The 27,424-nt window shown below is 39.1% G+C and overlaps 1 protein-coding gene across 1 annotated transcript in view; it reads left to right on the top strand.

Annotated features, from left to right (window-relative positions):
- Positions 1 to 221: 221 nt before the first annotated feature.
- Positions 222 to 27,424, top strand: part of RNASEH2B (ribonuclease H2 subunit B) — a gene marked incomplete at its 3' end in the record, with an annotated part of 75,493 nt that continues 48,290 nt past the window's right edge. The window contains 1 exon segment of the mRNA XM_036745294.1: positions 222 to 463. Within this exon segment, the coding sequence (XP_036601189.1) occupies positions 400 to 463 (64 nt within the window).

Here is a 27,424-nt window from a genome sequence, read left to right as displayed (position 1 = left end):
TCTCCAAAGGGAAGGGGTGCAGCGGCGGCTCCTTCCGGCCTTTTTGTTTTCCGTAGGGCTGCGGCTCTAAAACTCTTGCCTTTGCCTAGCACCCGACGGTTACAAAATCATGAGAATCACTTTCTCCTCTCGGTTCGCGCCTAAAACTAAATGTAACCAAGCCGCCCCGCTCCTCCCGCCCCGCCCCGCCTCCAACTATGGCCCCGCCCCGGGTGGGGGGGGAGGGACGCCGGAATAGACCTTTTCTCCCGCCATTTTTCGATTGCACAAGATTTTTTTCAGGGACGCGCAGAGCCAAGCCCCCGTATCCAGGCCCAGCCGACCAAGCCGAAGGCTAATTAGTGCCTCCCGTGTGGGGCGGTTAATGTGCTTGAGTCTTCCGGGGAGAAGGTGATTAACATGCTCTCTCACAAGAAGAGGCCGGCCGAAGTTCACTGCGATCAGTGGGTGCTCATTGCACCAGGTAAACGACCCAAAAGCAGTTGCTGGCCTCCGCCCACGTGGCTGGGAGGGGGGAGGGGAGGGCGGAGAAGCGGGCGCACGCGTGCGAGCTTGTGGTTCGGTTGTCCACCCCCACCCCCACCCCCAGAAGCCAGGCCCCGGCACACACGCGACTGCGCGAGCGCCCTTGGGCGCGCGCACTGCTCCCGGGCTTCCCCTTCCCGGGGTTTCGTATGGAAGTTTCCCGGGGAAAGGGGCGGAGCTTCAGCTTTTGCCGCCTGCACTTTGTGCTCTAGGGAATTCCCTCCTGGGGCGCTTCCAGAAGCTCCTCCGTACTGAGGAGCCTAAGGCGGGGGGGCGGGACTGGGAAGAAGGGAAATACCCCTCCAGAGCATCCGTGGAGTTACCCGGGGATCCAGGAGAGATGCAAAGTTATTACCCCCAAACCCCGATAATCATTGCTTCTTCTGCCCCCTCCAGTAATGGTTCAGTGCCAGGTTACGGGCATTTACTTACTAAAGGCTTACAATAAGCATTTATTTACTGAGCGCTGTGCTAAGGGCTCTGCGGGAGGGATACGGCCCGGGTGCCTGCTCTCAGGCGGCTTAGGGTCTGGATAGCTTATTCAAATTCGACCCATCAGTGTATTAGATGCGGTAACCTTGCGCACCCTTGCCTCAGTTTTGCAGAACGTTCCCGTGGGATCCCACCTTGGGGGCAACCGTTGCGTTCACTGCCCCTTTTGTGCCCAAAAAGATGAATTACAGTTGGATCCTTCCTTGGTAACCATCCTTCCTCCTGCTTGATGCATGTTATTAGATTATTAAGACCAGAACTATGTCTAACCAAATAGGAACAAATTCAAATTTTGGTCCGGTTCGACCAACCTATATTAACTGCCTATACTATGGGATCGATGATCATGATGGTAACTACAGTTGGCATTTATACAGCCTGTCCCAAGATTTTTCAAAACAGCTTACAAGCACGTAGCACCGAGACTTTTGGGACACCCTGTATACCACCTTGATTTGCAGGGTGCTTCAAAGTACGCTATTTCCTTTGTTCCCAGAGGCAACCCCAGGGGTTAGTACTCGCCAGGATTCTTACACCCATTTTACAGATCCTGAAACTTGAAGCCTAGAGAGCTCAAGTTTCAAGTGATGTTGAAATTGGCTTTTGCCCCCTTCTCCTTAAGTAGGTACAAAAATGTGCCCTTTGCATTGATTCAGCAGCAATCAGAAAGATAATGGAGCTTTTTGATAAAAGTATTATTTCACGGGGTTGTAGCTTTAGAGCTGGGAGGGACCTTAGACAATCACTAGCACAGCCTTCTCGTTTTACAGATGAGAAAACTGATGCCTAGAAAGGTCAGATAGACGGATGGATAGCTAGATATTTCGAAACAAAATATTTGTTGGGTGCTGTTTATATATGGTACTTAAAAAATAAGAAGGAAGTGAAAAACCGAACTTGTCTTTTGATTTCCTCTTTTTATTGGGGGTGGGGAGAGAGAAAAGGGTCTGTTTCCTTTCTTGAAAAATCCTTTAGGATGTAGAAAGGTCTCAAAATAACGAGGGCAAAGTTAGAGACTTTATTTTGTTGCCTTTGTGTTTTTAGGTTTTATGGGATAGATTCCTTTGTCTCTGGCTGCACCTCAGGCTTTTTAGAAATTTAAGAGTTGTTTGCTTGAAAATACCCATTTTTGATGAAGTCCTCCTATTCTGGGTTTGAATTAGCAGGCTGGGAATGACTGTTAACTTGAGTTCACTTGGAGATAAGAAAAAGATCCACCACTTTAGCTTTGATGTGGAGACCTCTGTTTCTGGTGAGGATAGGATTAAAGTTGTTTAAAATAACCGAGGTTGATTACGTCCATAGGAGCACAATGAGGTAGACATTCCTTTCAGTGTCCCTTTCTTCCAAACCTATAGCAGTCACCCAGTGCTTTAAGACGGGGTTAAGGTTGGAAGGATATAGTCTCATTGGCTCTATGGAGAGAATGAGCTAGTGGAACTGTGAAGGGAGGTTTGAAAATGTTGGCTGGAAGTCAAAAGTGTTTTTGGTCTTTTATGGGATGGTAATTTTAATGGTATAACATCTAATAAGAGGGAAACAGCTCACCGTATTTAGTTTAGAGATTCAGCCTCAGTAAGTGCCATCTATTCTTGTAGTAAATTTAAGTTGGCGATGAAGTAGTTGGCAAAAAACCAGGAAACTGAAGCGTTTTATATGGTAGATGGTAAAAAAAAGTTTGCATGATAAAGAAACAATCTGACAGCTGTTTTTGTAAGATTATATAGAACAGAGCACATAGGGTGGGGAGGGGACATAGTAGAAATTTGTGGATATTCAAATATTTCATAGAAATTTAAGAATTTGATTTAGGTCAAGACTTGCAAGAGCTTCACGCTTGAAGAATCTGTTTTTCCTTTTTCCTCAATCATGTCAATTATTAAAAATTTAAATATGGGAGCTCCAATCCGCGGAGCTGAAAGTACATTACTTAATTCTCAAATGTATAACATTTAGGTGTAGGAGACTCGGTTTCAAGTTTTAATCAAAATACTCCCGTAGCATAGCGAATAGAGTAAAAAGCCAGGAAAATCTAAGGTTCATGTGTCGCCTCTGACACATCCTGCCTGTGTGGAACCTCTTAGAGCTCTAAATCGGCAGTGTCAAATGTGGATACTAAATTATACATAACGATCCCTGTTGGCCACATTGACTTAGAAAACCCATAGATTAACATCTATATTCTGCTGTATTTTTATTTTGTTAAAATTTCCCAATTACATTTTGATCTGACTGTGGACACACTTGGAAGTGGGAGCTACCTGTTTGTCACCATTAATGAAAGCGATTCCTTGAGTAAGACTAAAATTGTGGAAATGGGGCCCACCTGCCCTGCTATAGAGATTTTTCCCCACCGGGAATTTCTCAGTACCAAATCTTGTCCCTATTCCCAGTCTGAAATACTATCTTGCTTTCCTTGGGTACAGGGATCAGATAAAGTAAACAGAGACACAGACCTAGCACCACCAGAACTCAATATACCTCTTAAAGACAAGCCCTTTAAAAAGAAAAGAAAAAAAAAACCTTTCTCTATAGTTATAGTTTGATTTATGTTATAAAGGGGCGTTCAGTTTGATTTGTGTTAACTCTTTGGGAAAGCCGTTAAAGGAGCAGATGAGGAAATTTTGTTGCCAGATCAGAGTTCTGTCAAAATTTGAGTAAGGCTAATTTATTCGGTTTTCCAGCCCAGCTTTTACTGCCATCTACAGGCTTCTGAGACCCACTTCACAGTTAAGGATCTGGTGCTCCCTTTGAAGGCTGGGGCTGGAGTTGAGGAGCTGGCTAGTCAGAATCCATTTCACTGAGGTTTAATTCTTACTAACGATTGGCCAAAAGAGAGAATTGTTAATAATAAGTAACTAATAATGTGCCAAAACCAATACCAGAAAAAGCGTATTAGTGTTTTCCTGTGGATGTGGCTATGTGATAAATTAACTGAAGAAAGAAAAGACCCTTTTGGCCAAGTGTTCACAGTAGCAACAATGAAGTTTATCTTTAAATTGCTGTAAAATTTAATAGAATTACCTTGTTGAATGAAGTAGGCTGTGCCAATTAATGAAAAACTAAATGCAAAGCACCTATTCTCTAATGAATTAATCAGCCTAGCCCAGTTACTGAAAAGAGACTGAAACAGAGATGTAAATAGTGTTAGAAAGGGGCTTATTAGAAATGCAAATATTTAAGTTACAGAAACTCAACAGATAGTCCATCTTTGCGTATGATTTCAAAGCAAATCAAAGACTACTACATAATGTTTCTCATTTCTAAAAGCTTTAAGTTGTACAAAGACTTTTCTTACTATAACACCATGAAGTCAGTAGTTGGAGTGGTCTTATTCCCCACTTGACAGATGGAAATCGAGGCTAAGTGTCTCATTATTCGAAAATGTATGCTGGACTCAGACTCAATCTTACATCCTTCTACTATGTCAGGCTGAATTACATAACAAGTAAAAATTTTAAAAATTAGGAGTTTCTGATATTTGGAAGACTTTCCAAGGGGATACAAGAGTCTTTGCCCTTCAGGTTTTTAACATCTAGTTGGGTACACAAGATATAGTCAGAGATAATGTTAAATGTAATAACCTACTAGAAGATAACTTGTGATATTCAGGCTTTGAGAAATTTGATTTTAAGCAGAGAAAGATAGCAAATGAGTTTTCCATTTGGGTATGATTTTAATTTATCCTGCTTTTAGGAAGAATCAGTAATACTTTTTGCTTTGAATGGCCTTCAGTATTTCGTCAAATTGTCCAGGGCCCACTGGACAGTTTCCAGCTACACATGCCTACCAGTAAATGGGTCAGTTTCCATGATGGATTGTCACATCTACATGACTAGGAATGTAGCTGAAGTTTTTCATCCTTCTTTGCTTCTCTTGTTCCTCTAGAGATAACAGATGTTTGGGTCATGTTTATTATAGTTTCCCATGGGACACATCTTCAACTGCTAACAGCTGTAGTTTGTTGGTACAGCCCTGAGTATGGATGGTGAAGCATAGAGCCTCCCTGGGTCAAAGGGTCATAGATACAGATCATAGACTCATCGAGGTTGAGCTGGGAACTTCTCTCATCTCTCACAGAGATGAAGCCACTGTGCCTTTTAGAATCCATAGAATATTAGCAATAGAAAGGACTTTAAGGACTAGTCTAGTCCCATCTGCCTTTTTTTAATACGCTAATATGTGAAGGTCCATGTCAGCAGAGAGAGGTGCTTAGAGCAGTGCTTGAACGTTGGGAGCCCTTGGTGAATGTGCAGTGATTAAAAATGGCTATCACAGATGTAGGTTGCACAGCCATAGAAACTCAGGTCAAATGAGCTGAGTAAATCTATTATAGTGAATGGATCTTTAGTGCATAGCCTTAAAGAAAAATTTTGGAATGAAGTAATTTGTTTTTACTGTAAAGTTTTTTTTTTAAACACAAGTTTATTCTCTTGGGGTATGCTAAAAACTTAGCATATTCTTTTTTTTCAAAGTGAGATACTTAACTCTTTTTTTAATCATTTTTATTTAATATTTTAGTTTTCACCATTGATTTCCACAAGATTTTGAATTACAAATTTTCTCCCCATTTCTACCCTCCCCCCCACTCCAAGATGGCATATATTCTGATTGCCCCATTCCCCAGTCAGCCTTCCCTTCTGTCACCCCACTCCCCCCCCCCCCCCGTCCCCTTTCTTGTAGGACAGGATAGATTTCTATGCCCCATTCTGTATATATCTTATTTCCCAGTTGCATGCAAAAACAACTTTTTTTTTTTGAGCATCTGCTTTTAAAACTTTGAGTTCCAAATTCTGTCCCCTCTTTCTTTCCCAGCCATCCTCCCTAAGAAGGCAAGCAATTCAACATAGGCCACACATGTATCATTATGTAAAACACTTCCACAATATTCATGTTGTGAAAGACTAACTATATTTCCCTCTATCCTATCCTGTCTCCCTTTATTCACTTTTCTCCCTTGACCCTGACCCTTTTCAAAAGTGTTTGCATTTGATTACCTCCTCTCCCTATCTGCCCTCCCTTCTATCATCCCCCCTTTTTTCCCCTTCCCCCTACTTTCCTGTGGGGTAAGATACCCAGTTGAGTGTGTATGTTATTCCCTCCTCAAGTCAAATCTGATGAGAGCAAGATTCACTCATTCTCCCTCCCCTGCCCCAACTTCCTTTCCAACAGAACTGCTTTTTCTTGCTACTTTTATGTGAGATAGTTTACCCCATTCTATCTCTCCCTTTCTCCCTCTCTCAATATATTCCTCTCTCATCCCTTAATTTGATTTTATTTTTTAGATATCATCCCTTCGTATTCAACTCACCCTGTGCCCTCTTTCTATGTATATGTATATTCCCTTCAGCTACCCTAATACTGAGGTCTCATAAATCAGACACATCATCTTTCCATGTAGGAATATAAACAAAACAGTTCAACTTTAGTAAGTCCCTTATGAATTGTCTTTCTTGTTTACCTTTTCATGCTTCTCTTGATTCTTGTGTTTGAAAGTCACATTTTCTATTCAGCTCTGGTCTTTTCACTGAGAAAGCTTGAAAGTCCTCTATTTTATTAAAAATCCATATTTTGCCTTGGAGCATTATACTCAGTTTTACTGGTTAGGTGATTCTTGGTTTTAGTCCTAGCTCCTTTGACCTCTGGAATATCATATTGCAAGCCCTTCTATCCCTTAACGTAGAAGCTGCTAGATCTTGTGCTATCCTGATTTTGTTTCCATAATACTCAAATTGTTTCTTTCTGGCTGCTTGCAGTATTTTCTCCTTGACCTGGGAACTCTGGAATTTGGCGACAATATTCCTAGGAGTTTTCTTTTTGGGATCTTTTTCAGTAGGCAATTGGTAGACTCTTTCAATTTCTATTTTACCCTCTAGCTCTAGAATATCAGGGCAGTTTTCCTTGATAATTTCTTGAAAGATGATGTCTAGGCTCTTTTTTTGATCATGGCTTTCAGGTAGTCAAATAATTTTCAAATTATCTCTCCTGGATCTATTTTCCAGGTCAGTGGTTTTTCCAATGAGATATTTCACATTGTCTTCCATTTTTTCATTCCTTTGGTTCTGTTTTATAATATCCTGATTCCTCCTAAAGTCACTAGCGTCCACTTTCCCCAATCTGATTTTTAAGGTAGTATTTTCTTCAGTGGTCTTTTGGACCTCCTTTTCCATTTGGGTAATTCTGCCTTTCAAGGCATTCTTTTCCTCATTGGCTTTTTGGAGCTCTTTTGACATTTGGGTTAGTCTATTCTTTAAGGTGTTATTTTCTTCAGTATTTTTTGGGTCTCCTTTAGCAAGTCATTGACTTGTTTTTCATGGTTTTCTCGCATCTCTCTCATTTCTCTTCCCAATTTTTTCCTCTACTATTCTTACTTGCTTTTCCAGATCCTTTTTGAGCTCTTCCATGGCCTGAGACCAATTCATATTTTTCTTGGAGGTTTTTGATGTAGGCTCTTTGACTTTGTTGACTTCTTCTGGCTGTATGTTTTGTTCTTCTTTGTCACAAAAGAAAGATTCTAGAGTCTGGGTCTGAGTCTGAGACTGAATCCTTTTGTGCTGCCTGGCCATGTTCCCAGCCAAGTACTTGACCTTTGAGCTTTTTGTCAGGGTGTGACTGCTTGTAGAGTAGAGAGTGCTTTGTCCCAAGCTTTAGGGGCTGTGCTGCTGTTTTCAGAGCTACTTCTACTCCACTGTCACCGCAAGCTCTGCCACAGCAGTGCTCCTCCTACCCCAAGAACTGCCAACCAGCATTGTGACCCAGATCCAAGCAGGGCAAAGTAAGCCCAGCACTCCCGCTCTGGTCTGCTGCTTGATTCTTCCCACCGTGTGAGCCAGGGACTCTGGAAGCTGCCACAGGAGCTTCCTGCTGCTGCTGTCACCACTGCCACACCACCTCCTCCACCCCCAGGGCTGAGGCTGGACTGCTTTCTAACCTGTTCTAGCAGTTTTCCCACTAACCTGCTTCGTGGTCTTTGGCATTTGTGGGTTGAGAAGTCTGGTAACTGCCACAGCTCAATGATTCATGGCCCTAAGGCCTGCTCTGGGCCACTTCTGGTCTGGTCTGTCCTGGCACCTGGGCTGCGCTCTGCTCCCAGCATCCTGCTATAGACCCTTCCCAGCGACCATCCAGGCTATCCTGGGCTGGAGACCTGCTTCCGTCTGCTGTTTTGTTGGTCCCGCAGCTCCAGAATTTGTTCAGAGCTGTTCTTTACAGGTGTTTGGAGGGATTTGGGGAAGAGCTTAAGCAAGGACCTGCTTTCCAGCAGCCGTCTTGGCTCTGCCTTGAGATAGTTAACTCTTAAGGGAACAGCAGTGAGTATACTCTAGTAAGAATAACAATGACCTGAGAATTCAGATTTTGTTATTGGATTAGGCCACTAACCAAATGCTTGCTTGGTGACTTCATGCCTCAGTTTTTTAGTAGTAACAGAGCCTCCTTTTCTCTGGTGAGGTCATGCAAATAGACTAGAGTAATAAATATGAAAGCAATTTGAAAGGGTTTAAAAAAATTCTACATATACCTGCATAGGTCCTAATTGTCTTCCCTTTTTGAATGTTAAATCCTTGGCTAATAGGATTGTTTCCTTCAACACACCTGTGTTCCCCAGAGCCTAGCACAGTGACAGCCACACAGTAGAAATTTAATAAATAATTGTGGGGCAGCTAGGTGGCACAGTGGATAGAGTGTCAGGCCTGGAGTCAGGAAGACTCATCCTCCTGAGTTCAGATCTGGCCTCAGACTCTTACTAGCCATGTGACCCTGGACAACTCACATGACTTAGTTTTGCCTCAGTTTCCTCATCTATAAAATGAGCTGGAGAAGGAAAACCACTCTAGTACGTTTGCCAAGAATACCCCAAATGGGATCACAAAGATTCAGACATGAGTGAACAACTGAATAACAATAATTAGTTGATTAAACTGATAAAATATCTTGCATATATTCCTTTGGAATGCATTCTAGTCGATAGGAAGGCAGTGTGGGGGTTGGCCTGAGGTCTGGAATTGTAGTGAGAGGACCTGATTACAGATCTTGGGTTCAGATTCCGACTCTGCTACTTACTTTACTCCCTTGCCACTCTGAGCCTCTTTGCTCAACTCTAAAATGATGATGTTGGCCTAGATGACCTCGGAGCTCTCTTCTGTCTCTTAGAACTATGAATCTATCAATCAAATTTTAGAGAAGCTTACTTTTCTTTTTAACTTTTTTTGTGAAACCATAGTAATTCTTTGTTATTTAGGAGTATAATGTATAAATGAAGCCTTTTGGAAAAAAAAGTGCTAAAAGAAATACCGCCTTAAAATTTAATAATAAATTTACCCAGTTTGTTGGAAAGAAAGAAGTGCAATAGACCTGATTAACTTCTCACTGATCCTAAAAAGCAAAATGGTCTTCAACTCTCCCAAGCAAACATTTAGAATCACAAAGTATGTTTGAATGGTGTTCTTTTTCTTTGTAAAAATGTATACTTTTGTGTAAAATATGTCCAAGTGATGAAGGCATCCCGTTGCCTTCAAAAGCGACAAGTTTGTTATGGTGGGTTGGAGGTTGTGATTACTGTCTGGGGCAATCAAGCAAGAAAAAATTCAATTCCAGGACTGTTTTTAGATAAGTTTTGAATAATTATGCTACATTTCTTGAACAGTTTCAGTTACCATTTAGTATAGTATCGGCAGCAGTGTGGAAGTCTTTGATTCTTTAAGGACTGAGCACACTCAGATTTTCCACATGAAGCCTGATTCTGGCTTTATTTCTCTGTTGCATTTTTAGTGGGTTGACCTTCCTCTGATGGCCACTATATCTGGCTGTCTCTATGCTTGACTGTGCTCTGTGGTTGATTGACTAATCATCTGCCAATTGGTGTAATCAGACAGTTTCTGGAACCTGATCTTTTGTCCTGCTAGTCATTATTCAAAAGGGATTGGGACATTTATGAGTTAGAACTAATCACTCTCACTTTTTTTTCCCCCAAGGCAGAAAAGATTATAGGCAAGAAAGATGAATAGTGGTTATAAAAGCCTTGATTTTGAGGGGGGGAAGTAGGAGCTGTATGTGCAGTATTTGATCCCCACCCTCTCACATTAATAAAATTTCACCTTTCAGTTTAAAAATTAAATTAAAGACACATTAAGAAAATAACTTACTCACTGCTTTCCAGAGCTGAGGCATAAGAAAATATGTGATCGTTAGAATGTGATTTCTTTTTTTTTTTTTTTGAAGAGTCTGTTTACGTTTCTTAGAAGTGTCTTTTATGTTTGCCCTATCTCTGTTCTCAATGCCACTACATGGTACAGGTACTCAGCACCTGGGTTGCTACAGTAGCCTTCTGACTGGTCTCTTTGTTTGCATCTTCTGCCTCTCTAACACACCACTTTGGAAATGCTACCTTCATCATGATGCTTTCCTGTTCAAAAACCTCCTTGTTTTTTCTTGACTTCAGAAGAAAGTTCAATCTCCTAACCTTTCATTTAGTGTTTTTCACAGTTTGCCCTCACCTTACTCACCCAGCCAACATATTTCCCAAAATCAACTCTTTAATATAAAACTTTATATTAGCCAGTCTTTTTATTGTTCCCAGAACCCACTAGGTATAACTATATCTATGCATCATCTGTATCCACGTCTATATCTATTTTGTTGTTGTTCAATTATTGAGTTGTGTCCAACTCTTTGTGACCACAGCCATGGACCATGGCATGCCAGGACCTTCTGTCTTCCACTATCTTCTGAAGTCTATTCAAACTTATCTTCATTGCTTCCGTGACACTCTCTATCCATCTCATCCTCTGCTATTCCCTTCTCCTTTTGCCTTCAGTCTTTATCAGGTCTTTTCCACTGAGTTCTGTCTTCTCCTTATATGGCCAAAGTATTTAAGCTTCAGCTTTAGTATTTGACTTTCCAATGAGGCATCTAAATTAATTTTTTTGAGTATTGACTGATTTGATCTCTTTGCTGTGCAAGAGACTCTCAAAAGTCTTTTCCAGGGGCAGTTAGGTGGTGCAGTGAATAGAGCATCGGCCATAGAGTCAGGAGGATCTGAGTTCAAGTGCGGCCTCAAACACTTGACACCTACTAGCTGTGTGGCCCTGGGCGAGTCACTTAATTCCAATCGTCTTGCCTTCCCCCCTCAAAAAAATAAAAGTTTTCCAGCACCACAATTTGAAAATATTGATTCTGTGGCACTCAGCTTTTCTTATAGTCCAACTCCCACAGCCCTAAATTGCTAGTGGAAAAACCATAGCTATGACTAGACAGACCTTTCTTGCCAAGGTGATGTCTCTGCTTTTTAGTATGCTGTCCAGATTTGCCTTACCTTTGCTTCCAGAGCAAGCATCTTTTAATTTCATGGCTGCAGTCACCATCTGCAGTGATCTTTGCAGAGAATATGAAATCTGACGCTGCTTCCATCTCTTCTCTTTCTATTTGCCAGGAAGATTTCAGACCAGTTGGCATGATCTTAGTTTTTTTTTTTTTAATGTTAAGCTTCAAGCCAGCTTTTACACTCTCCTCTTTCACCCTCATCAAGAGGTTTCTTAATTCTTATTCACTTTCTGCTATCAGAGTGGTATCATCCGCTTATCTGAGATTGTTGATGTTCCTCCCATCCATCTTAATTCTGGCTTTTGATGCCTGGTGTTTTGCATCATATGTTCTGCATATAAATTAGATAGGGTGACTATATAGCCTTGTACTCCTTTCCCAGTTGTTCCATGATTGGTTCTAACTGTTGCTTCTTGACCCTCATACAAGTTCCTCAGGAGACAAGTAAGAGGACTTTGCGGACTTGCCATATTTTGTTGTGTTCCACAATGTCAAAAGCTTTAGTGTAGCCAGTGAAGCAGAAATAGGTGTTTTTCTGGAACTCCCTTGCTTTCTCCATAATCCAGTGAATGTTGGCAATTTGGTCTCCACTTCTTTGAAAACCAGCCTGCTCTTTTGGTAATTCTTGTTTCATGTACTACTGAAGCCTAGGTTGCAGCAGTTTAAGTATAATCTTGTTGGCATGTGAAATGACTGCAGTTGTTCTATATCTATGTCTATTTCTGTTTCCCACTTTATGCTAGTTCCATTACCAATGTCTTCCTCTTGCCAGAAAGAAAGCTTTTCTATTTCTTTCTCTGCCTGTCTCAGCCCTACCCATTGTTCAAGGCACAAGTTAGGTCCTATTTATCACATGGAATCTCTCCTGATTACACTAGTTCTTATTGTTTTCTTCTAGATTCTTGTATTACCACACATATTTGTCACTTAACCATGTATACAAGTGCATACTCTGTTATACTTCAGGGATCTGAGATTTCTTTGGTTTGATGAAAATCCGTTCATGATTTAGTACATAATTTTCATGAGTTGTGGTAAAAACAAAAACAAAAAACATTCATCACCTGGAGCCTCAGTGGATAGAACCCTAGACTCAGAGTCAGGAAGACCTGAATTCAAATGTAGCCTTAGACAGTAACTAGTTGTGTGACTCTAGGCAAGTTACCCAGTCTTAGGCTGCCTTAGTTTCTTTATCTGGAAAATGGAGTTAAGAATAGCATCTAGATTGTTTTAGGAATAAAATGAGATAATATTTGCAAAGTACTTTGCAAACCTTAAAGCACTATATAAATTCTATTATAATTGGTATTATTGTGATTGTGATGAATTTCTTAAATCTTAAGCTAGTTATAGTGCAAACAGAGAGTCTGTTAATGGGCTATAGAAATACAGAGTGAGAGGAGGTGAGTAAAATACAAGATGACTAGGAAGGTAGGAAGGAGCCAGGTTGGGAAAAGCTGTACGTGATAAACAAGTCAAGTCAGCATGAATTTATTAAGCACCTTCTATGTGCTGTGGATATGAAGAAAAGAAAAGCAGATCCTGCTGTCAAGGAGCTTAGGGTAATGAGAGAGACAACATGCAAAGAAGATATGTTCAGATAAATTAGAGATAATAAATAAAGGGAGGGCCCTAACTTTAGGGAGATTAGGAAAGGCTTCTTACAGAGGGTGAGATTATAGCTGGGGTTTGAAGGAAGACAGGGAAGCCAGGAGACAGGGATGAGGAGGGAGAGAATTCCAGGCCTAGGGAATAGCTTCTCTACTGGAGTGTTGCATTCAAGAGATAGCAACAAGGCCCGTGTTGCTGGATCACGGAGAATATGGAGGGCGATTAAGACAGAAGACGACCAGAATAGTAGGAAGGGGCCAGGTTGGGAAGAACTTTAAACATCAAACAGAGGAGTTTGTAGTTGACATTGGAGGCATTAGAGAGCACTGGAGTTTATTGAACAAGGGGGCAATATGATCAGACCTCTGCTTTAGGAGAATCAATATGGTGTCTGTGTGGATGGTGGATTGGAATTGGGAGAGGCTTGAGGCAGGTAGGTTGGTGAGAGGGCTGTTGCAATACTTCAGGCAAGAGATGATAAGGGCCCAAGCGAGGGTGGCAGCTATTCAAGTGGAGGGGAAGGGACATGGGAAAGTTGTTGTAGAGTTAGAAATGATAGAATTTGGCAACTGATTGGATATTTGTTATAAGCTAGAGAGAGTTTAGGATGACAACAAGGTGGAGTGACTAGAAGGATAGCGATGCTCTTGACAGCAAAAGGGGAGATGAAAAAAAGGGTAGGTTTGGAGGGACAAAGTAATGAGGCATATTTTGGACATGTTGAGTTTAAGATGCCTGTGGAACATCCAATTGGAAATGACCAGCCTGTAGTACTGCAATACTGAAGCTAGGATGAGATATATAAATATGTGAATCTTACGCATGAATGGGGATTGAACCTATAGGACCTGATGACATCACCAAGAGAGAGTTCAAAGAGAAAGCTCAAGGTAGAGCCTTGGAGTTCACCCCACAGTTAGAGGACATGACGTGGATGATGAATCAGCCAGAGAATTTGAAGAATAGTCAGACAGGTTGGAGGAGAACTAGGAGAGAGAAAAGTGTCACAAAATCCCGGAGAAGAGAGGGCCTCCCAGGAGGAGAGGGTGTTCGACAATGACAGATACTGCAGAGATGTCAAGGAGGCTAAGTGTTTAGAAAAGGCTAGTACATTTGGCAATTAGAGATTCTTAGTAAATTTGGAGAGAGCAGTGTCAGCTGAGTGGTAAATTTGGGAGTCAGATTGTAGGGTATTAAGAAGAAAGTAATAGCAGAGGAGTGAAGGCATCAAATGACCTTTTCAAGGAAACTGGCTGAGGAGGGGAAGAGTGATCTTGGACAGTAGCTGGGATGGTGGAATCTAGTAAAGAGTTTTGTTGTTGGTTTTTTAATGAGAGAGACTTGGACGTGTTTGTTGTAGGCATCGGGGAAGGAAGTGGTAGATTAGAGAAAGGGCGATTATAGTTGGGGAAATCAGCTGTAAAAGACAGGAAAAAATGGGATTGAAAGTGGAGGGGTTGGCCTCGGTGGAGAAAAAGGCTGCTCCATTATTAGAGACAAATGTAAATAAGTTAGTACGGAGTGATGTCGTGGAGTTGTGAGATGAGGAGGAAGGGTTGTCATGTTAGAAGGAGGGGAGGAGTTCTTGGCAAATGTTTCCTTCCTTCCTTCTGTGTGAGGTAGTGAGAGAATAAAGTGTGAAGACTTAACAGGGTATATGTATATATATATATATGTATATATGTATTTATATCTAAAATGTTTGAGAATCAATATTTAGAGAAGGGGGAAATGGGATAAATTTGAGTCTGTGGGAATCTGATTATTTAGCCTTTAGGAATGTCATTCTCCCCCTTCTTCTTTGGATTTATGGATGTCACCTCAGCTGTGAATAGAGTACAGGATTGTGAAAGCTTCCCTATGAATAACTCATGCAAGGCAATATTCAAATAGAGATAGTACAAATTTAGTTAGGATGTGAACCTCACCAGGCCTAAGTTTCGTTTTCCTGTAAATCATATGATTTCAGGGAAATCAGGTGATATTCCCCTCTCCCCCTCCCCTAGTCTACTTACAAACCGCCATCTTAACATTAAAGTTTCCCTATAAGGTAATTCTGTAGTTTCTGTGCTGGTATTGAGTAAAACTTATTCCTGGTTAGATTGTGAGGCCACCTGTCCCCGCAAATGGGGACAGAGGTCCAGCAACTGGGGTGGGATTTCTTAGAATTGTTTGTGCAAGGATATATATTCCCTTGCTTGCCTTCTCCCCCTTGCCTCTCTTCACTACTGTCTCCGCCCTGGTAGTGGGAGATGCCCCATTCTCGAGAGACTCGATCAAATAAAGCTTCTGTTTTGTTTCTACCTTGAGAAAGCCGAGACACCTCTGTTTTTTTTCATTTGAGTTGGTCTGTTGACCCACACACTTCCTCCCTTCCTTCCCCCCTCCCTCCCTTCCCCCCTCCCTCCCTTTCTCCCTCCCTCCCTTCTTTCCTCCCTCCCTTTTTCCCTCCCTTCCTCCTTCCCTCCATTACCCCCTCCCTTCCTCCCTTCCTTCCTTCCCTCCCTTCTTCCTTCCTTCCCACCCTTCTTCCTTCTTTCCTTCCTTCCTTCCTTCCTTCCTTCCTTTCTTCCTTCCTTCCTTCCTTCCTTCCTAGGGGTGCCATTTGAGGTTAGAGAAGAAGTGTGGTACAGCCATTGTGGAGGGTACTATGGAGAACCAATGAAGAACTTGCAAAAAGTTAAGGGAAAAAAAAGGCTTTGCTTTGTTGAGGGCCCGATTGAGATTAGATAATATAAATTTGTAGTTGGTAAAGTTTTCATGGTTGTGAAACTTTATCTCTGTTCACAAAAAGCAAAAACAAAACAATTGTGCAAAACCAGCTAACTACATTGGCTGAGTCTAACAAAACATGCAATAGTCAGCACCTGTAATTCACTCTACCTCCTTACCTGAAAGGAGGGAGATGTATTTTGTCATCCGCTTTCTGGAAGCAGTATTGGTCATGACCTTTAAAATTGAGGTTAGCCTTTTATTGTTATTTTCATTTATATTTTTAGTCATTTTGCATAGTCTCCTATATCTGCTTATTTCTCTTTTCTTCAGTTTGTGCAAGTCTTAACATATTTCTCTGAAATCTTGATACAGTTTATTTTTATATAGTATTCCATCTCATTCACATACAGTTATCCCTTCCACATCTGGGGGTTAGGAACGTGGCACCAGGATTTGGAAAATGTGAGTAAGATTTTTTGTCTCTCCCTTCATGCCAGAGAAGAAGCTTGAATTATTATAGTATTAAAAGATAAACTATGCTGATATTATACAGTACTATATATATATTTCATGTCTTTCTGAATTTCTAAACTTTTTCTGTGTTGTCTGCTGGCCTTTGAATGTTGTCTGCAGCTTCCGCAAAACTCCCTAAAAATTCTCGTTTAATTTCTTATACTGACCCATGATATATTGAAACTACAAAGGGGAAAGTCGCTATGTGCAAGGGATAACTGAACTATATTTGTTCAACCATTCCCCAGTCAATGAATTCTCACTCCTTCCAGTTTTTTTTGCTACCACACTCAAAAAAATATTGCTATGTATTTGGTATAGATGGAATCTTTCTGTCTTTGATCTTCTTGAGGCACAACACTAAATTTTCCTTGAAGCTGAACCCTCATGCCATAGTTTTGAGTTCCCTCACCGTCCTGGTAGTTGTTCTCTGTATCCTTTGATATTATCAGTGACCCTTCTAAATTATTGAAAGGAAAGCAGTAGTCCATATGTGAGCTGACCTAGGATTTAGAATTGTTGGCTTTTAAAAGAGAGAGAGAAGTTCAAAAGTCTTATAATTAACTCCTTTAGACTCTGCCATATTCATTCATTCAGGATAGGTAAGATTTTACCATATTTTTCAAAAGTCTCCAAAGATCTCATTTAGGTCACTTTTCCTTTTTGCTCACTTGATTCCTTCATATTACAGTTTAAACTAGTTTCTTTCTAGAATGTTTGATTTCCTTTTCAAAGGAAAATGGCAGATGACTTCCTTCAAATTATGATTGTGAACTTCTGATGTAACTGTTTTTTTAAAGTTACTTAGAGATTGTATTCATATACTACTTTGTTATTATACATGATTAAAAAATCAGGAATTCAAAATTTCTTAAGACTTTAATAAATGTTATTATGAGTACTTATTATTTCATTTGCCTAAATTTATAGTGTGTGCTTAATGAGTTTTACCTTAGGAGTTTTAAAGAATTATATGAACAAAAGGCATGTGATCTCAGCTGGGGCAAAGGGCTCTAAATTTAGAAACATGTTTTTAAATGTACAGTTTACACAGAACAGTCCCAGATAAATAAGCTGTGCTATGGACTGGCAGATAAGAATTTTAAATGTTTCTTAATAGAATTGAAAACCTTTGCTTGCTGAATCGAAAAATATTTAGGTTTGCACAGCTCTTTGCAAGTCACTATAGAAATACTGATTTACTTTTAAGTCATTTTGGCAAAATTGAACTTTTATCAAGAGACTGAAAAAACTACTAAATTACCCTAGTTGTTTGAAAGTCTTGTAAGGGCAGTTTTATTTTTATTTTTTTTATGTCAAATATGCAGCTTTTTCTCCATTAGCATGCATATATAGGAATATGTTAGTAGGAATTTATTCTGAATTTTAGAGGACTTGGGATTTCTGGCTTCTATTTTCAGATGTTCCATTAAATTTGCTTGTTTAACTTACTTTCTTATTGGGTTTTGGTTCCTGCCCAGGGACTACTTATTGGGTAAAATAATATGGGATGCCTGGGTGAAAGGTGATATGCGTGGCAAGAATCCAGTTTTCTGCCCAAACAGGATCTGGTGCCTATTTTCTATCTGGCCAGTGTGGCTGACCAGGGTACTGAGAAAATCTAAAGCATCAGGCAAGCCAAATTCAAGGGGTGGCTGAGGTTCTAGCCAGAACAAAAACTTTTCACATGGGGAAACTTTTAAACCATGTCTTATATCTTATGCTGAATTGTTGTGGCATTTTCAGGATGTCTTTATCTCAAGTGTTCTTGAATCTTTTAGTCCTTCATTGTTTTTGTTTGTTTGTTTGTTTTTATAAACAGTTTTTGAATCTCTTAACTGTTTGGTTTACCTGACTGTCTCAATGTTCTTAAAACCATTTGGTGTTGATGTTTCTGTCTTTATTTCAGCGTTTATTAATATTTTGCTCCAGCAGAGCCAAAATAATTCAGAGAAGGAATAAAGCATTGAGACACAGAGTAGGGTTAGAAAAACCTTCAGCAAGAATTAGAATCTTGGGCATTCTATTTCAAGAAAGACATAACTGACCGTAGAGAAGTTTCATGGATGAGAAGCTAAAATTATTGCTTGATACTCAAAAGTGGTGGCTTTAGGACAAATCAGAGTTTCCAGGAACTGATCAGGCCAGAATATAGGAATAGATAGATGCAAAATAAATTTAGGTAAATTTACAGATGATAGATAGCTCCATTATCAGTAAAAAAGGGTTATTTGAGATTGACAAAGATTGTCTTCCATCTCAGATTGACAAGGATTATCTTCCATCTCATGAAATATCAGTTGGTGTCACTTGTCAGCGAAAGGGTATGGGGACTGAATGTACTATGGGTCTGTCTTAATATGACACTGTCACTTAATTTAAGCTCTGGGGAGGGTAACATCAGCCAACTGTGACTTTGCTTGGCTAAGCCTAGAATGAAGATTTTCTCAGACAGCCATGGTCATATCAGCCAAATTGTGACTAGGAGGCCAAAGTGTATTTGGACAGAGATTTAGCTCCTGGTCTTAATATGTTTATTGATTAATTTTGTATAATAAAAGATCTTGCAATAAGTCCCAGAGATGTAGATTTCCCCCAAGAGATTATCTGTGATCAAATATTACACTGCATTTATTCAATATTTGCTACGTGCCAAGTACTTAATAGTACCGGATATTTGACTTTCCAAAGAACTTTCATGTACATTTTTTCATTTGGTCATTTTCACAGTCTTGGGTCATCCTTACCGTCTTGTGAGGTTAGCAGGGCAGGCGTTCTTCTTCTTTTCCAAATGGGTAATTTGAGGCCTAGGGAGATCAAATGACCTGCCAAAATCACACATTAACGAATAGCAGAACTCACTAACTCAAGGGTCTTGACCTCTAATCCTTTGCTTTTTCTACTACACCTTTCCTGCTTTCAAAGGTGACAGTAGAACGTAAGCTTCTTGAAGTTAGGGACTGTTTCATTTTTACTTTTTGCATCTCACATCAATCACAGTGCTTAATAAATGTTTGATTGCTTGGGTAATAAATTGACTGAGTTGTTAGAGCCACATTCCCTGGAAGGGATAAGGTTCCAAGAAATGGACTTTGCAGGCAAGTAGTTTAACTTCCCTGGGCTTTAATTTCCTCATCAGTTAAATGATCTTAATAAGTTGGACACTAGATAATGTTTAGGATTCTCAGGTCCAAACTTATGCTCCCCAAATGAGTTTAACAGCACCTTGTAGAGGACCAGACACATCATTCTCCAGCAGCCATTTTAACCTTATTCTTTATTTTTTTAGGGATCGCTTTGTAATTGAATCTATACAAGTCTCTTGTGTGTTTTGGTAGGTCAGTCTGCAAATATTTTATGAATTTGTAGTTATTTGGAATAGGATTTCTCTATTACTGCTGCTTGTGTTTTGTAATCATTATATAGAGATGATACTGATTTTTTGAGGATTTTGTAGCCTGCAATTTTGCTGATGGTATTGTCTTAATTAGTATCTTTGTTGATTCCCTAATCTTTTTCAAGTAAACCATAATGTCATCAACAAATACAGTTAGTTTTATCCTTTTTACTTGTCTTTGTTCCTTTAATTTCTTCTTATAGTTGCTACCATTTCCAGAATTATATCAAATAATAGTGGGGTAAGTGAGCATCCTTGCGTCAATCTCATATTTATTGGAAAAGATCCTAGTATATCCCCATTGCATATGATGCTTGCTTTTGGTTTTAGATAGATGATTTTTATGAATTTAAAAAGGTCCCTCTATACCTATACTATGTAGGCAATAGAACTTAGTAGCCCAGGATTTGATAAAGTAGAAAACATGAGTTACTTAGGAAAAAACTCATTAGTTACAAAAATCGCTGGAAAAACTAGAAAGCAGTTTGGCAGAACTTTTTTTCAATGCTAAACAGCACAAAAGAGTGTTGTACTTTGTCAAAGGCTTTTTCAGCATCTTTTGACTATCATGTGGTTATCGAATCTCATGTTTTAATTTTTAATATAGTTAATTGTTGATTATTTTCCTAATACTGAACTCTTTTGCATCCCTTGTATAAATCCCACGTGGTCTTAATGAATAATTTCTTGGATAAATCTCCAGAGTCTGATAGGTTTTTATTTAAAATTTTTTAGTTAATATTCATTAATGATGGACTATAATTTTCTTTCTGTGTTTTATCTTTCCCTGGTTTAGGTATTAGGACTGTCTTGTCTCATAAAAGGGTCTCGCATAATGCTTAGTTGCTTAGTTTTTAAGAATAATTTATGAAGTATGTGTCCTAATTGTTCTTTAAAAGTTTAGTAGAATTTTCCTGTAAGTTCATCAAGACCAGGAATTTTTTTCTTTGGTAGTTCTCTTACAGCTAACTCTTATTTCATTTTCTGAGATTGGGGTATTCAAGATCTTTATCCACTTTACAGATAGTTTGGCTATTTTATGTTTTTAAAGGTATTCTTCTATTTCTTTTGTGTTCTCAGTTTTGTTAGCATATAACTGTGCATACTATATTCTGATTATTTTTTTATTTCTTCTGGTTTTGATGTGATTTCACCTTGATCATTTGTTATTTTATTGATTTTATTTTTCTCCTCTCTCCTCCCTAATTATGTTAACTAAAGGTTTATCAATTTTATTAATCTTTCCAAAGAACCAGCTTTTAGTTCTAAGTTTTAAAAAAAAATTTCTGTGGGAGTTTATCAATTTATTTTTTTCTAATTCTTAATATTTCCTCTTTTGTGCTTACTTTAGGTTTACTTGTTGCATTTCTAATTTTTTTAAAAAGCATATTTAGTTCATTAATCTTCACTTTTCTATTTTGTTAATATATGTTTATAAAGACATAATTTTTCACCCAAGGACTGCTTTAGCTATATCCCAGAACTTTTGTTATGTTGTTTTATCATCATTTTCTTTTGTATAGTTATTAATTGTTTCTATGATTTTTCTTAGACTCATTATTTAGGATTTCATTGTTAATTTTCCATTTGGGTTTATAGCTTTTGTTTATGAAGAAACTCTTTTTATTGCATTATGGTCAGGAAAGGAAGCACTTACTACTCCTGCCTTTTTTACATTTATTTGCAATATCTCTTTGCCTGGGTACATGGTCAGTTTTTTAAAAGTTCCATGTGGTTCTGAGAAATATGTATATTCTTTCGCTGTGCCATTTAGAAGATGCCATAAATCTGTTAACTTTAGTTTCTCCAGCAGTTAGTTCAATCTCATAGGTTCCCTTTTGTTTATATTTCTGTTAGATTTCTCCCAAACTGAGAGAAGGATATTGAAGTCTCTTGTCATTGTTGTGTTACGGCATATGTCTTCTTGAGGCTCAAATAATGTTTCCTTTATGAATGTGGATACTTTGGTATTTGGAACATGTAATCTTATTACTGACATTCATTTGTTGTCTATGGTTCCTTTCAACATAACATAGTTTACTTGTTTATTCTTTTTCATTTTTTGAATGTTTGTTTTTACCTTGTCATATAGCATGATTGCCCCACCCATGCTTTTTTGGATTCACTTGATGCATAGTAAATTTTTTCTATCCTCTCTTTTATTTAGTATATGTCTTTGTTTTTTAAATATGTTTCTTATAAGCAACAGATTGTGACATTTTGTTTTCTTGTCCAGTCTCTCACTTTTTCATTTTATTGGATCATTTAATCCTTTGACATTTAAAGTTATGAGAGTTAAGTTTATATTTGCCTCCACCTGTCTCTAATATTGTTTGTTTTCAAGTTATGATGCCCCCCCCACTGTAAACACAGTATGTTTCTTCACTTATTTTACCTTAGTCTTTTTTAAGGTGTTACTGTACCCCCTGATTCCCTCTTCTTATTTACTTCTTTCCCTTTGGAGTTTTGCTTATTAGTTCCTTTTTTACTCCTGTTTTTATCTAGTTGTATAATTCTTCTCTGCTTTTCTTCCCATTCAGTCAACTAGATTTCCCCTTTCTTCTTACCTTCAGAGAGTCCTGTTCATTAGTTTTTAAAATTTTATTTTTGCATCACTTTCCAATGAAGATTTCTCTTACTCTCTGCCACAAGTGACTTTAGAGTGGTCAGTACTAGCTCCAGCTACATGCTGTTGTGCTCTTTCCCTCAGATTTAGTGATGTGCTGCAGTCTGTCCTTGCTACCACCCTCATACATACAGTGCCTTATCTTAGTGTCCTCTCTCTTTTTCTCTCCCTGCCTCCCTCCCTCTCTCTCTCTCAGTTCTTTGCCCTGGCACCACCAACTCAGAGCTTTGACCCACTGGTTGTCCACCCCAGCACTGGCTATTTAGAGAGCTGCTGCATTAGTGCTATGGAGTTGTCTGCCCCAGCATTAGCAGTTCAGAGCTTTATAGCACTGGTGCTATGGGGTTGTAGCCCACAGCAGGCTTTTGCTCCTGAAGGGCTGCAGCAGTTGTGTCTGTTGCAGCTAGGGCAGTCTGGAGCTGGGATGGCACTGGAAAGAAGAGGGAAAGGGGTGTGAAGGTGAGTTTTGTTACAAGCCTGTCAGGTCCTTGAGTCTGCTAGTACAGCCTCTTTCTTAGTATGAGAAGTGGGGGAGCGGTGTTCAGTGAGCTTAAGGTCAGTGAGCATCAGTCCATGGGTTTTTCTTTTTAAACTTTCTTTTGAATCTTGGGTATCCTAGACCATAGAGACAGCTCAAGTTGTTTTATCTTTGGCACATAATTTCTCTTTTGAAGAGATTTGAATGGTCATGGGAATCAGAGAAAATATCTAGCCCTTATTGCTCTTGTGACTCAGAAAATCTATAGATAACCTTTTAGGAGAATGCATGCCTACATTTTTCCAATGTTTGAATTTACAAAGTACTTTGAGAATTTTTTTCTAGAATACTCTTTGAAGCGGGGAATGCGGGAGATGAAATATACCTACTATGGAAATAAGTGCCTACTATTTCCTACTAGGAAATAAATGCCTGCTATGTTCTAGGCACTATGCTAAGTGTTTTACGTAAATAATCTCTTTTGATCTTTGGAACTTCAAGGGATGGATGTGCTACATGCTTCATGATCTTATACCAGTGCTGCATGTCTCTATTGTCATGGGGAAGATTGGGATCCCTTTGATGTCTTCCATCATCATTTTCTCATCTCTTTCAAAATTGCTAGTCTAGAATGTCTATTTTGTTTTAAACCAAGTGAGCAAGATTTTTTCCTATCCCTTAAAATACACACACACACACACACACACACACACACACACACCCTTGACTTTTACCCTATGTAATTTCAGCAAAATTCATAAGCTTTGGGGAAGAGTGTGGGATTTTTTTTTTGTTTGCTTGTTTTTTGTTTTTGTTTTTACCAGTTATACAGGGAAGAGTTCTTACTTGGAAACTTTTTTTCTCTCTGAAAATACTGTGCCTCATATGATCTTTGAAGGAGTGAAGAACCCCTGAAGCAAGGAAAATGACCCAGATCTATTTGATGGCAGCACTGATACTTTGGGAAAGAGGAAAGCATATAGTCATTACTTAAATTAACATTCCTGGAAGCTGCATATGTAATTTGAGGATTATGCTGATTTCTCTTGCATGCATTATATGAGTGTGCCCTTGTATTTCCAGCACAGTATCGCAGTGATCAGGCTAGAGGGAAGCACATGTCTGAATCCATTTTAATGACTAAAGAAGTCTTGAATCAAAATGTAACCCTGATCCGCTTCGGTGTGAGTGACTGCAATAAACACAATAATGATCATCTTAAAAATAAAGGGGAAGGGGGGGGTCATATATCTTATTTTCATTGGAACTTTCTTCAGGAATCTGAAAATCCTCTGTGTGTTGTTTGAAAGGAAAATGAACTGTTCTAGGGGAGATTTTGCTTTTTCTTCTCCGGAGCAGTTGGCATGTTTTCTGCGCTAATCTTACATGTGCCAAAAATCAGACAGGGTCATGAGCAAATGGCCAGGGCTGCCAAGCCATAAGGATCCTTGGCAGAGGTGGCAGCCAGCACTGAAGAACTCCAGTGACTCTTAACTTTTACATGATATGGAGAAACTTTTGTGTTACTCAGGAGAGGGATGAAAGGACCTGCTAAACTGAAGAATTTGAGTTTTTGTTAATAGATAAATACATTCATATCAAAGTGAACTGGAAAATCAAACTGTATTCCTTTGAAGAAGAGTTATGCTTACACTTTTGAGATGGGACCACAGAGTTGGGAATCAAACTTATGTTTTATTTTCTGTATTTTGGTGTAAATTATATTTCCCTCTTCTTAAGTTTCAAGATACTGGTTTCCTGTCATCAGCAACTGCAGGGGGTCCAGGGCATAGTGGATGGCTTACTGGGGTTAGCAGTCAGGGATATCTGGGTTAAGATCTCATCTCTGACACTTCCTAACGGTGACTATGGATGACTGCTTACCCTCTTCTGTAAAAAGGGGGTGATAGTATCAGTAAAACTTACCTGATAGTAGGGGTTCTTTGGTAGTCTGCTGGGGCCTTTGTACCCTTTCTCAGAATAGTATTTTTAAATGCATAACATAAAATAATCCATCAATAAACATTTATTAAGTGTTTTGTGCCTTGCACTGTGCTAAACACTGGATAGGACTACAAAAGAAACCAATTATATTGGAATACAGTGATCTATCTAGTTATATGATACTATATATGTGTATGTACATACACACATATAATATATACCTTTATATACACATATGTATTTATGTGTGTGTATATGTATACATACATGCACACACATACATGAAAGTTCATGGACTCCAGGTTAAGAAATGTTGCCTTAGAGGGATTGTAGTAAGGCTCAAATGGAGTGTGTGTGTGTGTGTGTATAACATATTTTTTTTCTAAGCATCCCCCTATGTAGGTATGTATCTGTCTCTTACTCTGTATACTTTAGAGTCCTTGAGGGCCAGGGCTGGGATCTATGGCATTGACAAGTTTGGGTTGTTGGTGTTAGAGGAAAGTAGCCAGTAGCCATGTCAGGACAGGTTTTACACTGCAGAGCTTTTGAGCTGTGGTTTTTGGAGTGAGGTGAATGCAGGAAATGAGATTCAGGCTGTACGAAATGGAATTTAACATTTGTTTCTCACTTGACACAGTTGTTAGGCTCATTACACAGACACACAGACACACACACATATTTTTGTTAAAGTCCTTGTGTCAAGAAAAATAGTCATCCGTTTGTCTAGTTGGTTTTTCCCCCCTCAGTTTCAGTGTCTTGGTGTTCTAGAAATGGAGCAGAATGAAGATTGGTCACTGCTAGCATATGGCTGCTGGAAAGTGAAAAGATAGAGCCATGAAAGATAAAAGACATTTAAAACTGGAGAGCTTTATGGAGAGGAAGCAGTCCCTTTGCATCTTAGGAAGTGGTTATAGTATGAGTTAGATGTAGGAATCCAAAACCATGAACGATAGCACTTTGTTGAGTATGAAACAATCAGGTCATTAGCAGTTTCTGACATATCATTTCCTCTATTAGTAAAGGAAAAATCTTCAATCTAGCTTGTTTTCCTTTTGTAAGAGCAAATGTCTAAGATGGGTTCTTAAACTTTTTGTGTGTGTGTGTTCATGGACCGCTTTGGCAGCCTGGTGACCTCTATGGCAGCCTATGGACTGCTTCTTGGAATAATGTTTTTAAAGGCATAAAATAAAATACATAGGATTACCAAGGAAACCAGTTATCAGAAAAAACAATTATTGAAGCATTATATTATCATAGCAAAGGATATGATTATGTAATTGTAATATAGTTATAAAAGTCACAGTCATAAAAACTGAGAACCTCTGTGACTCTTAGGAAGAGTCAGTATAAAAGCTTGCTTCTTTCAGAAATGCACAGTCACACATCATTTGCCCAGTATTGTAAAATTTTCAGATTACTGGAATTAGGCTTGTTATATACGTGTGTGTGTGTGTGTGTGTGTGTGTGTGTGTGTGTGTGTGTGTATGTTTGTGTCTATACATACACACTGGAATTAGGCTTGAAATTGTGCATTGATTCAACCATTTTGAGGGACATTTTTCTAGTGTGTGCTTTACAAAATTCTTTTGACTTCTGAGAAATGGATTGTCTTCTAAGAGTTCACTCATTTTTTTTAACTGATGAAAATATGGGACCATTTCCCTCCTAGAAACAATAATTATTAGATTGCATTCCTTAAGAACCCACAAAAGTCTGTTTAACTAGTAATGTACTTAGAAAATGCCAAGTTTAGTATACTTTCCTCTATGCTGCCTCTCAGCCTCCATACATAATAGTATTACTGTGGGAAAATGCATTAACTATTCTAATTCAGGTTAGGAACTAGCCTCTATTCTTTCTTCTCCCAAACTTACTCACTCTCCTCCTCGTTGGGTGAGTTGGGCGCGCCTCATCTACGAGCCACTGACACTGGCTGGCCCCTCTGGTGTAGAACAGGGATTGTAGTAAACGTGTATTGGAAAGAGATCCCGAGGTGTCATAGATGTCTGCTGGAGGAAGAAGGGATGCTTCACTTGTTTCTTTTGGACCACGGTAGTGTTCTGCTTTTCAGATGGAAACATTCTATCACAGGAGCTGCGGCCAGGGCTCTGGCTCCAGATAGTTCTGGGGCAAGTACTAGAGTATCCAGGCGCTCTGGAGTCCTTGGTGGCTACCACCACAGCACCTAACAAAGGAATTTGAGAGGGCAGGGTATAAAATATACATAGATTGGTTTAAAAAATTTTTCCTATGAGAAAGGTAATGATGAAGCTTACTGCAATAGTATGTTTTATAGTCCTTTAAGATTTTGGTAGGAATGGTCATGTTAAAATGCAAGCCCAGTACTTCTTGGGGGTGTTGAGTTCCTTGGTGGTTTTTTGGATGTAGTTTCATCATCTAATACCCCTAGGGATGGATGGATTAATGATTAAGTCTATCTTTTAGCAGGAAATATTGCCAGGATTCTTTTGACAGCTGGTTCATTTTTACTTTGTTCCCTTTATCTTTTATTATGACATTTGTCTAACCTCCAAGCCCTGTGAAAGAGTTTTTCTCCCTTCCCCCAGCATTTTGGGAAGGGGTGAGTGGGATCAGGACTCTTATCAAGCAGTTAAGTACATATCCTGAGTTTAAGAGAGAAATTTAAGGTTTTAAAATTTTTATGTAGTTTAACTTGTTTGTCCTTATCTTATTTCTGACTTGGACAAAGTTCATGTAGAGGATACTGTTGTGATAGTGGAGAAATTAAAGTTATAATCACCAGCCTTTCAGTAGCACACTTGTGTACAGTCTTCTCTAAACA

This window comes from Trichosurus vulpecula, chromosome 2 (assembly GCF_011100635.1).
Source record: "Trichosurus vulpecula isolate mTriVul1 chromosome 2, mTriVul1.pri, whole genome shotgun sequence".
NCBI lineage: Eukaryota > Metazoa > Chordata > Mammalia > Diprotodontia > Phalangeridae > Trichosurus > Trichosurus vulpecula.
This window is presented reverse-complemented; position numbering and strand designations above follow the sequence as displayed.